This window comes from Strix aluco, chromosome W, assembly GCF_031877795.1.
Source record: "Strix aluco isolate bStrAlu1 chromosome W, bStrAlu1.hap1, whole genome shotgun sequence".
NCBI lineage: Eukaryota > Metazoa > Chordata > Aves > Strigiformes > Strigidae > Strix > Strix aluco.
In genome coordinates, this window is record NC_133970.1 from 40730791 (window position 1) to 40743380 (window position 12590).

Below are 12590 nucleotides of genomic sequence, written 5' to 3' on the forward strand. Positions count from 1 at the left end.
ATTGGCTGAGTACTACAGGGTGTACAGACTTCCCGAACCGCCTACCGATACGCCCCTTCATGTATGTGTTCATACATCGCATGTCCATGGAAATGAACCTTGGCTTTCTCCAGGGCGGAGAAGTTAATATGCATGAGCTCATCACGCAAGCCTACTAAGATGGAAAAGTTCGCCCCAAGTCTTTCGGTATCTGCATCCATCTAAAGCCAGTTCCAAGTACTGGGTCATCACAGTTGACAAAAAGACCACTTGCCTTCTAGCCCTAGGCCAGGGATTTCAATGGTTGTGAATTGCTCTTGTTGATTGCTTTGGTGAATCGCTCCTGCCCTTCCCATCAGGCTTATTATGCGAAAACAACATTCTTTCCCTTACAGTATCACTGAGTTATGGAATGATTACATATTTAATTATTCAGTGAAAGTGCTGTTTCAGTGCACTCCTTTTGATTTTCCTCTCATTTCCTGAATAAATAGTGAAAACAAGGGTTCCATGCTGTAAAGTAGCCTCTATAAAGATAAATATTTATATTTAAAAATCAGAATTCTCTGTTTAGTATTTAATACTTTCCTGTATGTAAACTAAGGACAGATTTTTAATGCAGCGGAGAATGAAAGCACACAAATATTTTATGATCACTTTCAAGATGAAAGTGTATGCTTGACTGCACAGTTTATTCTTTCCATTTTCAGAAGTCTAATTAAATTGTTGGTTTATCTGTAGCCCAGATGTTGAAATATTTTAGTTGAAAACTGAAAGAAATTGTGTTAATGGGAAAACAGGACAGTGCTATGGATTTCCTGTAATTAATAGGGAGCTCTTTGAAAATTCCTTCATTCAAACCAAGTCGACAAACTGAGTCCAGCTGTTGAGCAAACAGTCTTCTCTATGCCATGTTCTTGCAAGTGGCCTCAGGCAACTCTGAAGGGATGGAGAATGAGGCAGTAAGAAGGATTTTAGTGCTGCAGATATAACAAAGCCATCCAGAATAAAGTTAGGGGACCGATGGAGAACTTCCAAGGAGTCTGATCTACCTGGGCTCACCTCCTTGTTCAACACCACTGTGCTGGAGTGGGTCCTCCAGCCTACTCTAAGCTACCCTTGAAAATGTATATTTTTGGTGCAGATTTCTCTCTTTTCCTCAGAAGCTATTTCCATCATCATATCAATCCTGCATGACTTCTCAGCATGGCCTCTGGCCGTTTCAATTTGTCTTTGTGAGACAGACTTCATCTGTGTACCCCAGGGAGGGTAGAAACACCGGGTCTCCATGTGTCTTATTTTAAATGTGTAAAGCTGTGGTTTAAGACTAACATTGGTTCTTGCTTGTTTGGGGCAGCTAGGTAAGGTTGTTTGGAGAGTGGGAAAAGGATAAAGGAAAAGTACAAGTGCCTGTGCTGCATCAAATATTTCTAGTTTCTCTTCACTTTGGGCTGGATTTTGCCAAATAGCTTCAGGTCTTCACAGAGGCAGTGCGTGGCCATGCAGCCTGGGGAAGTGTAGGGAGATAACTCTGCCCAGGCAAAAAAATGTCCCCCATGCATCCCTAGCACCTGCAGGTTGCCACCATGTTGTATCATCTCTGTAGGAGCATATTCCCTTTTTCATATGCCTGTGTGCAGACACAGTGTTACTATTCCCCACCTCCTCTTCCACCCCTTCTAGATTAATTCCACCAGATAAAGCAAGACCAAAGTCTTCCTCCCAAAGCAAGATTTCCACATGCAAATGGCAAAGTATATGCAGGAAGAGAACAACAAGGCCTAACTTGGGTCCAGGGTTAGGCAGGATTTGTCTGGATAAAATGAAAAAGATTAGTACTTAGGTTTGGTTTTCAGCAAAGCAGTATATCACATGGCAATATAGGAAAATATTTTATATCCAAGATTGCTCACCAAGAGCTTCCAGATGAGTTGATAACACCTAACAGCTCTCACTTCAATAGTGGTTTATTTTGGCAGATCTCCCTGATATTTTGTCATATGCACACCTCATCAAATCCTCTCCCTGCAGACCCATCAGACTCTTTTACACATAGTCTCCCTACATCAAATGTAGAATTAGATGTCCCTGACTCTTAATAGTCAAAATAATATTGAGCTTCCCAAAATCACCTTTAAAAAGCCTGACCTGAAAGCATATTACTTATTCAGTAGATGCATTCTGACTATTGGCAGACTATGTAACACAACTCAAATATTTTCTAGAGCTTGCAAGTTCAGAGGCTTCCTAGGAAGAAAACCAAAAGCATTATTAGTAGCTTCTAACAAGCTTCCTGAGAAAGTCATAAACACCCTGAAGTATTTACAAAAGAAAAATTAATGCAGTGCAGTAAGCCAGCATAGGACAGCACAGAAGTTTTTTTTTCTAAATGAGAAAATGAGTTTCAGTCCAAAAGGAAATGGACTGTCAGCTTGCGAAGTTTTAGGAAGGCAAAAAAGTATCTAAACAACGTGAAGGAAGACACTGAGGGTGGTGTTCAGCTTATAGATTTACATGTAAGTGTAGATCTCTACCCATAAATGCATATCAGTTAGTTCTGAAGAACTAGGCAGTTTGACAGAAAGCAGATGCCTACCTTTGCTCCACTCAGGCACTGTCTACTCACCATCAGGCTTCACTCAGGACACTCAGCCTGGGTGACCTGGATCTCTTTGCCTAAGGCACCCATTGGATGTGGCAGGATGGACAGGAGACCTGCACCTTCCTTATGCAGTATCAGGGTGTCAGAAGAATTGTCCCAGTATTTCCAGCCCTAAGCATTTGACTCCTTTGAGTCCCTCCCAGATCCTGAGAGTAGCTTCAGGTCAGGAGATTTAAGAAATCAAACATTTGGCACACTCTTCATATTTGCTGTCCACCTTTTGCCTTTTATTGCTATTGTCAGGGCACATTTTCAAGACTTTTTTTTTAAAATTCCCATATTCAAGATGCAATTTTTTTCCAGAAAGTAAAGATGAAATTTTTCAGTTGATGATGGAAATCTTGAAGATGGGAAATTTAGCAGAAATACAGGAAAAATTGCAAGTTTTATGGTGAAACCAGGAAATTTGGCATTACTCTGAACTTTCATTGGAAAGGAAGTAAGCCAAAGGACAGGAAACAAATTTGAAATAAAGCATTAGCCAAGTATCTGCAAAGATTTTATGTCTTTACCGAGATTTATCTGTAGTCGGTTGTTTCTGCAGCTTAGTATTACCACCCCATTGCAGTCAATGGAGATCTTGTCTGTATAGAGGATGACCTCTGTTTCTAACATGGGAACTCAATGCAATTTTAGGTTCCTTCTGACATTGTCAGATGTCAATCACCAGTGAGGCCAGATGAGAGTAATCATTTTGTGTGACAGGGAATTAACCTTTTTTTGATCAGATAACTGAGAAATACCTCACTGCCACTTGCCCTTAGGGCTCTTACATCCACACTTTTTAGGGGTGACCTACTTGAGAGGAATTTTGTGCAACTAATTAGCTTCTCCTGAGCAACTTGGATATTTCATTTCCTTTCTCTTTTTCTTTGGTACCAAAATGACTGCATTCCTCTTTACTTTTGTCCACTGTGAATCACAAACTGCAAGTGGGTTTTATTTTTCTTTTTGGTGTGGGGAGTGGGTTACATATGGAAAATGTATTTTGTTTTGTAATTAATGAAAACCAGAGTTTGGAAAGTTGGCCATCCAGGTCTTTATTTATAAGAGACCATATGTCTGTGTTTTGTTTATGACTCACTCCTACTTCTTGCATTGTAACTTGGGTTTGTTTATACAAGATCTTTGCTGAATCCAAGCAACATAGGGGTATAAGAGCCAATAATTTATGTTCTCCAAGAGGGGAGGCCAGTGAGTGAGGTTTGTATGCTGAATCTGTCATAGCCCATAGCAAGCAAGAGGAGATTCTACCACTTGATGGCTCCTGGTTATCTACAGAAAATGCTACAATAGCAACTTTATTTAAATTACCACTAGAAGATTAACCTGTTAGCCATGAAGGGAGTGATAACCCAAAATGAACATTTCTCAGAATCTTGGCTGCCCTGGAAACTTCAAGGATTTCAAACCCAAATGCTTTCTTGACAGTCAGGTGTAAATTAAGTTTGCAAGTAGATGTGGGCTGAGGTTAATTTAGTGGGATGTTTTATTCTTTACTGAAAAGAAATTATGAACTCCATCATTTCTTTTCCAGCAGCGCAGAATAGATATGTTAGGAGTGAAAGGGAGCACTAGTTATTGCAATAGCAGAATGAATACATTCTGTTTCTCTCACAAAGGGGTAGTTACTTTTAATCTGCATGCAAATCTTGAACTCTGAACAGATGCCATGTTCAGTAAAGGACAATGAGACCATTTAAGAAAAATAAGCAAGGTCTCGTGTCCTAAGCAAACGACCAGGAGCCAAGAAATGCTGGGTACTCTTTCCAGTTCTGACAATGACTCACAACGTGATCTTGGCAAGAGACTTCACTACATTGGACTTCATTCAGATCTGAAGTAAGTGATCTGAACCAGGAGTAACTTTACTTCGGGGGCCATTAAAGTCAATTATATGACTGCGTAGTTTCAGCTAGTATCAGCAGGGACGATAGTAAAGAAACCCAGGCAGGGGTAATGAATTTGCCACAGGTGAAGTGACCCACTGTGGTGGTTTGACCTTGGCTAAATGCCAGGTACCCACCAAGTCGCTCTATCACTTCCCCCCCCTTCCCCTTCTCCTTTTTTTTCTCAACAGGGCAAAGTCGGGAAAGAAAATAAGATAGGAAAAAAAAACAACTCTTGTGGGTAAAACAAAAGCAGTTTTAATATAAGCAAAGCGAAGCAAAGGTCCACACGCAGAAGCACAAAAAAGAAACAGATTTATTCTCTACTTCCCATTAACAGGCGATGTCGGGCCTTCTCAGGAAGCAGGGCTCCAATACGCGTAGTGGTTGCCTCAGAGGACCAAGGGTGACCCCACCCCCTTCCTCCTTTCTCCCAGCTTTATACTGAGCAGACGTCATATGGTCTGGAATATCCCTTTGGTCAGTTCGGGTCAGCTGTCCTGGTTGTGTCCCCTCCCAAGATCTTGCCCACCCCGTCCCACTGTGGGGGGGAAATGTCGGAAAGAGCCTTGGTGCTGTGTAAGCACTACTCAGCAGTAGCCACAACACCAGTGTGCTATCAACACCCTGCCAGCTCCCAGCATAAAACACAGCACCATGAGGGCTGCTACAGGGGAAAACCAATTCTGGCTCAGCCAGACCCGGTACACCCACACAGCTTGTCTGTGCACACTAGTTTCAGTAACAAACACTTTTCATACTAACTGACATCTATGGCAAGAATTAAAGGCCGGAGTGAAGACATCAGGAGTATAGCTTTAGGGTATAGAAAGTTTAGTAGTTACAGTGGGCCAATATGACAGATGTGCTAAGCAGCCCTTCCTTCCCTCCCACTAGAGGTTTAAAAATGAGAATGAAGCAAACCCATGGTAAAACATTGCTGTAGAAAAGCTTTGCTGCTTTAGAAGAGGGAAGAGAGGGAGAGAAATCTCTGAAGACTGCTTAATATTCAAGTTGTGTTTTCATCTAGGACAATAAAAAAGGAGATAACAGCAGTTCTTCTGGGACTTCAATAAATAATCTTTTAACTTTCTTTTAGTTGCTTTTCTATGCAGAGTCCTTTCTCACAGCCATCGCTTTTTCAGTAGTCATATTCAGCCTACTGGCCTTGAAAGCATCTAGTCTTCATGATGCTGAAAGCAGGCAAAGGAGAATTTCCATTCACTGTTGTTTGACCTACCCGTTTCTCTCCTTGTCTCTCAACAGCCAGCCCACCACTGAAAAAAAGGTTCAAGCGCCATGAAATTGAAGCAATTCAGTGCGAGGTGCGCAAGATGTGCAACTACACCAAGATCCTGTCCACGAAGAAGAACCTGGATCATGTGAACAAGATCCTGAAAGCCAAGCGGCTGCAGAGACAATCAAAGACAGGCAATAACTTCGTCAAGAAGCGCAGGGGGCGTCCTCGGAAGCAACCCCTTTCCTTCAATGAAGACTCCAGAGACCAAATGCCTATTCTGGAAAAATGCATTGACCTTCCCAGCAAAAGAGGTCAGAGACTGACACTCAACCCTTTGATATTGGAGCAAGCAGCCACTCAAGATACAATCATGGCCACCATCGAGGCTGTCATACACATGGCTCGAGAAATGCCACTTCCACCACCTCCTCTCCCTCCTCCCCTCCCTCCACCCCCTCTCCCTCCACCCCGGAAAACCCGGGTTGGGAAAAGGAAAAGCAAGTCCCCGCAGGAGGAAGAGGAGGACGTGAAAGTGAAGCAGCACCGGAAAGGCAGAGGGAGCAAAAGCAAAGGCCTTCCCTAAGGCCAGCGCACCGCGTTGGATGTCAGGTGCCAGTAGCAGGACACGCTGGGACTGAGGGACTGGAGGTGTGAGGTCCACTTTGCCCCTGCAGCAGCACCAGACTCACTCGTCCCTCCATCACGGAGAGCCGTGCCAGCCGGGGTTCGCATCTTCCTCTTCATCACTTTGAGCCCAGCCCCCCCAGGAAAGAGGGGGAAAGGGTGCGTGAAACGTGGGGGGTAAGGGGGGCAGAGGGTGTGTGTCAAAGTTGGGGAGAGCGTCTACCTTGCAGAGTTTCCAAAACTAATCAGCATCTCAGCATTGCTGTTCTCATACCATATCTGGAGGCGGGAGGTCATCCTCGCAGAGAGCTGGACATTGTCACTAGGGCTGCATGCTCAATTCCAATTCTGTTTGGCGGGCCAGGTGAAACTAAGAGTAACCATACCATAGTAGAAATCACTGTAAAAAAGAAAAAAAAAGAAACAAAACAAAAACCCAAAACCAAAAAAGTGTAATTTTCTCAACTGTGATCTTGGTTATAATCTGTTTGACTTTTTTTTTTTTTTTTCCAGTTTTATATACCTTCCAGGCTTTGGGGCAGCATAACCCAAAATGCCTGACTCCTGCTAGAACTATATATTTCTCATTTACTTGCCTAGTTGCAACTAGCTGCAATATGGGCAATAGAAAAGTAGAGCCTTGCATGCATGCACACTCATTCCGAGTGCTATCCCAAGGAATGAGGGAGCATCACAGCATTTAAAATAAGGTGTACATGGATACTTAGTTATGATAGCATGTTTCTATGAAGCAACTTGGTGTTTTCAATGGCATGTGAAAAAGGGGTCATCTGTCAACCAAGTTGTTTTACTGCTCAGTACATATGAGTAGACAACAGCAAGACACTTCTGGGGAATAGAGTTATAGTAAACATGGACAAAATCACCAAAAAAAAGAATATAAAAAAAATAGAAGAACAAAATAGGACAGAAAAAATAGAGTAAAAAACCAGGGCCCAAACCTACCAGATCTTACTACCTGCAGTTCCCCGTGAAATTGATGGGAAACCCAGGATCTGAATAATTTGCATTGGGTAGCAATGCCTTGATATGTTCTTTTAAAGAAAATAGATAAAGTAGATTGTTTTAAAAATACAGAGAACAAAACCCTATGGAAAATAGGTTCTTTCTTGGCAATTATTTCTTAAAAAAGCAAAGTAATAAGTGTTCTTATCTGAAAATAAAAATAAAAATAAAAATGTTCAAAGGGTATCACCACTGCAATTGTATTAATGCCACTTTGGACATGTTCTCCAAGTTGTGGTTGCCTTAATAAACTAAAAAAAAATTATTTTTTGTACATAATGTAATTATAAAGCTCTCAGTCTGCATGGATGCAAACTGTGTGTGACAAATCGTCTCTTTAAATGGTCAGTTCAAATTGTACATTTCTCATTCAAGTTGTACGTTAGTCATTGATTTAACTTGGGTAAAATACCCAAGCTCCATCTCCACAGCCCAATTAAAATGTTTAACTAAAACAAGGTTTGAACGTGAAACTGTTCTATTGCAGTAACAATGCTTTTAAAAAAGAAGTCAGTTGTTGAAATCTGAAATAGGTACTTTCAACTTTATTTAATTTATTTTTAAAGTCCTTCAGCACATGCAACACTTGGCATGGCAAGATGGATATTAAAATGGGAGGGGTGAGGGAAAATTCTAGCAAGGGAGCGGGGATTGGAATTATTTAATAATTCACAAGCCAACTGCTATTCCCTTTTTTGAGAAATCTTTGAACTGGCTTATTGCCAAGGAAACTCCAAATAGCACAACACTAAAAAAACCCCCAACAAACCCAACAAAAAAAATACCCGCAAAAAATATTGCGTTTCTCTTCTGTTATTTATTTACAAAAATCATATCATGACTATGGTGTTAAAGGGACAACTGCAAACATACAGCTCATTATTTTTAGAGACTGATTTTTCTTTTGTGATAGCACCTTAGCTTATTGAAACTGCATGAATTTACAATTTGGACTGGGTTGGGGGGCTGGGAGAGGGGATTTTTTTTTTTAAAGGCTGGAACAAATCTTGAGATCCTATCTCCTTAAAATGGATAGAGGGATCCCAGAATTTTGTTTCCAATTTGTTTTGCATCATTCATCATACTCATTTGTGCTTTTTGTTTTCCAATTAAAGCAGCTTAGAAATAAACTGGTCAGTTGCTCATTCTGTTACAACAAATTTGCTTTTCAGTTCTCCTGAATTAGCACAGTGTTATTGACTGAAATGGTAGGCCTGCAGAAAAAAATTCTTAAGCCTCCTCGAGATCCTCCCTTCTTCCTTAAAAAGCATTGGACTGAGGTTTAATTGATTCAGAAATCCTTTTTTTCCATCTCTCCTTTGGGCCTGAAAGTAGGTGACAGTGTTGCTTAAAATTCAAGAAAAACTGTAAGTTTGGTATTCCAGATAGCCTATAAGCTGAAATTAAGCCAGACAACAATTTATCCTTAGTTTTATCTTCAGTGATCTCTTTATTAGCATTGAAGGACATTTCAATTTGTAGAGAGTGAAGCAAAGGTCTGAAAGGACCAAATTCTGTCACTGAACTCCCATTGTGGCTTCAATATGTGTCAGACCTTACCAAGTGCCGATAAGGGCTAGATTTGGGCTGGACCTTTCTGGATGTACTGGGATGTAACCCCCCAGGGAAGGATCACTGAATGGCTGCTGCTTCCTATGCTCCTGAGCTTCAGGAAAAAAATGCTCTTATCCTTCCAAAAAGTACTATCCAAAATGTTGCTAGAGACACAGTGCTTAAGGAGAGTGTCCACTCAGTGTACAGCCGCACATGCCCTTCAATGAGCAAAAAAGTTAGAAGGTCCTTTTGGTCCTAGAGAAACTAAGGGTAGCGTTCAAGACTTGGTAGCTGCAAGCTGTCAGCATTGGATGGGCTCTATTCAGATGCCCAGGGTTTGTTTTTTTGCTGCAAGAAGGGGCTGGTAGAGCACGATGCTCTGGTACAGCCTTGGCCATTTGTCCAAACAACGGCCCAGTGCAGCTGGTCCTGGCTGGCAGGAAGATTAGCTTGTTAATTTGTATGAAAGCAGGCTGAAAATACTGTTAGATGGCACTCAGAATTTGTGTTCTGCACATTGCATAGTCTATAAATATGATAAGCAAGTTGCTGACAGAATAATATTATAAGGCGATGTACTACATGCAGTTCATAAAGGATTTAGTTTTAGGGCTTAAAGCTAAAATCCCACTCCTGCAGTTTATTACCCAACAATATTCCAGTAATGAGCTTTTTGAGGTTTTTTTCCCCTACCACTAGGAAGATTTACTGAGGAACTCTCTAAATTCTCTCCACACATTTCCAAGAAGGGGTGTGGAGGGCCCTTTTGCTTATTAAGACCAAAAAGACCTTTCAAACACCTCCGCTATGTCACAGATTAACACACATCTTAGCATGCTTCAATAAAAACACAAAACAAAATCGCATGGCTGTGAGCCATATGAAATGAGACCATGGGTTTGCATCCTCTCTGTGGGTCTTGTATTCCTCAACCCAGCATAAAACCAGGAATGGGGACAAGCTTGCGGGGAGAGAGGAAAAATAACCAACCACTTGTGTCTCCAAGAGCTTCATACTGCCAGTTTCTTGAGCCCTTTAATATTAAATTTTCTGTGAAGCACTTTGTATGTTTTTGGGTAACTGTAAAAAAAAAAAAACCAAAACAAACAAAGTGAGTGATAAACAGTTATCAGCTACTAGGGTATCCTACAGCATGGCCCATGACTCTCCACTTGACAGCAATGCTTTGGACCATTCATGTAGAATAGTCTGTTTGTGTTTTTACATTTTTTGGGTAGCCTGGTGTAATGAGGTGCTGGCTCATCACTGGGGCTTCTGAGCGTTACAGCAATTCGACGAATAAACAGGAATTGCTGTTCCATACACAAGGATTTCTCCAACTCTTACTTTCACAGGCCCTGATTCAGGACTGCACTTAAATACATTTAAGTAGCATCCTGCAGAGTAAAAAGAACAACAAAAAAAAGACAGAAAACAGGAAAAAAAAAACCAGGATGATTTTCTGAATTGAGAAAACAAACATCATGCCCTTGCAATGCCTCTTCCTTCCATATCATCCAAAAACTGGAGTGCAGCAGTTCTGAGATAATTAGAAGCACTTTTCAACAAAGGACACATATTTGAGATCTCCTTAAGATGCCTGCCTAGGTTGTATAAAACACTACGTAGAAAAAGAAAAAAAAAAAGTAAAAACATTAAAAAAGCTGCCAATTGGACAACATGGGGAAGCAGTTCAATCCCATGTTGGTTTGTTTTACTTTTTCTTTATTTTTTTAAACTATTTCTTAAATAATAAATGCACATGAAGTATTAAATATGTATATACTGTATTTCAAAAAAAATTTTAAAAAATCAAACAAATGGGGCACAAGATTGTTCTATAAGTCGTGCTGGATAATTTTTAGTTTGTATTCATAAGTGGTTTTTAAAAGCCTTTTTTAAAGTGTAATTTGCATGTTCTAATTTGATTGTATGTAAACATATTTTAGAGCAAAAAAATGTATTTGTATTTTATTGAATATAGAGGCAAGAAAAAACCCTTGTACATTGTTTGAAATGTTCTTTTTGTAACAGTTTTTACTCATGAAGCATTTTTGTACATTTAAAAATGGATATGGACTTGTTCTTTGAGGCTTAGATACATCTGGCATGCTTTAATGTCATGCTCCTTCATGATCTTAGATGTTGGTTTTTAAACATTTTTTTCTAAAACAAAGCTTAGTCTTTTTGCTACCAAATCAGGTTAGCACAGTATAGAGCACTTAACTAAAAAAAAAAAAAAAAAAAAAAAAGTTAATCCTATTCATATGTTATTCATTGTGTGAAATTAAAGGAATTCAATTCAGTCTAACATGAGTTGTGAATTCTTTTGTCTTATTTTCCATCTGTTTCCCATCACTAAGGAGTTTAATAGCTTTTGGGATACTAATACCATGCATTCACAAGCCCTCTTTATGGTAATGGAGAAAAACGTGCTTTGGTTCTGTTCTTTTTTCTTTTCTTCATTTTTTTTATTTTTCCCAGAATATACTTAAAATTAAAAATGGACTATGCCATGGGCCCCATGGACAAAAGGGGGATTCACACTTTGAGGCTGTGCATATCACCAAAAGAACAGAAACATCTCTGGTCCAAATTGTATCCCCAGGCACCAATACAGTAGTACTCGCCACCCAGGTGGGATTTCTACTCTCTAAGCAGATGGAGTGTCCCTCTCCAGGTCACTGCAGAGAAGGGAGTTCCAGGGGCTGGGTTATGGATGAGGGGGTGACAGGAGCCAACCCTCTCCTCGCTGAGCATCAGAGATGAAGGGCTGTAGGCCAAAGGGTATTTTCCATTCTGTGAAATCTCATGCTGTGACTATGGGACCAGGAGATGGTTGCAGCATGGTTTTAAGTTTCTTTTCCAAGTTGCTGCTGAGAGTGGTCAGCTGCCATTATACAGTCAGCCTCAACATCTACAAGTTCCTCTGCAGCAACATCAGATTTCATCTTTTTCCTCCTTCTCAGAGAGGATCCACCACCTTCCCCGATGGCTCAACAACCTCTGCATGGAAATTAAATCTTGTTTCCTGGATGTGGTGGTTTGACCTTGGCTAAATGCCAGGTACCCACCAAGTTGCTCTATCACTTCCCCCCCTTCCCCCTTTTTTTCTCAACAGGGTAAAGAGGGGAAAGAAAATAAGATAGGAAAAAAAACCAACCCTTGTGGGTAAAACAACAGCAGTTTTAATATAAGCAAAGCTAAGCAAAGGTCCGTGCACGGAAGCAAAAAGAAAACAGATTTATTCTCTACTTCCCATGAACAGGCGATGTCGGGCCTTCTCAGGAAGCAGGGCTCCAATACGCGTAGTGGTTGCCTCGGAGGACCAAGGGTGACCCCACCCCCTTCCTCCTTTCTCCCAGCTTTATACTGAGCAGACGTCATATGGTCTGGAATATCCCTTTGGTCAGTTGGGGTCAGCTGTCCTGGTTGTGTCCCCTCCCAAGATCTTGCCCACCCCGTCCCACTGTGGAGGGGAAATGTCAGAAAGAGCCTTGGTGCTGTGTAAGCACTACTCAGCAGTAGCCACAACACCAGTGTGCTATCAACACCCTGCCAGCTCCCAGCATAAAACACAGCACCATGAGGGCTGCTACAGGGGAAAACCAATTCC

At 41.0% G+C, this 12590-nt stretch overlaps 1 protein-coding gene across 1 annotated transcript in view; it reads left to right on the plus strand.

Moving 5' to 3' along the window:
- The window catches only part of LOC141917814 (SET-binding protein-like), a 353444-nt gene extending 342159 nt beyond the window's left edge, over positions 1-11285 (plus strand). Inside the window, exon 6 of the mRNA XM_074811386.1 lies at positions 5797-11285. Coding sequence (XP_074667487.1) covers positions 5797-6353 — 557 coding nt within the window. The 3' untranslated portion in view covers positions 6354-11285. The remainder of the gene's footprint in view (positions 1-5796) is intronic.
- Positions 11286-12590: the final 1305 nt, after the last annotated feature.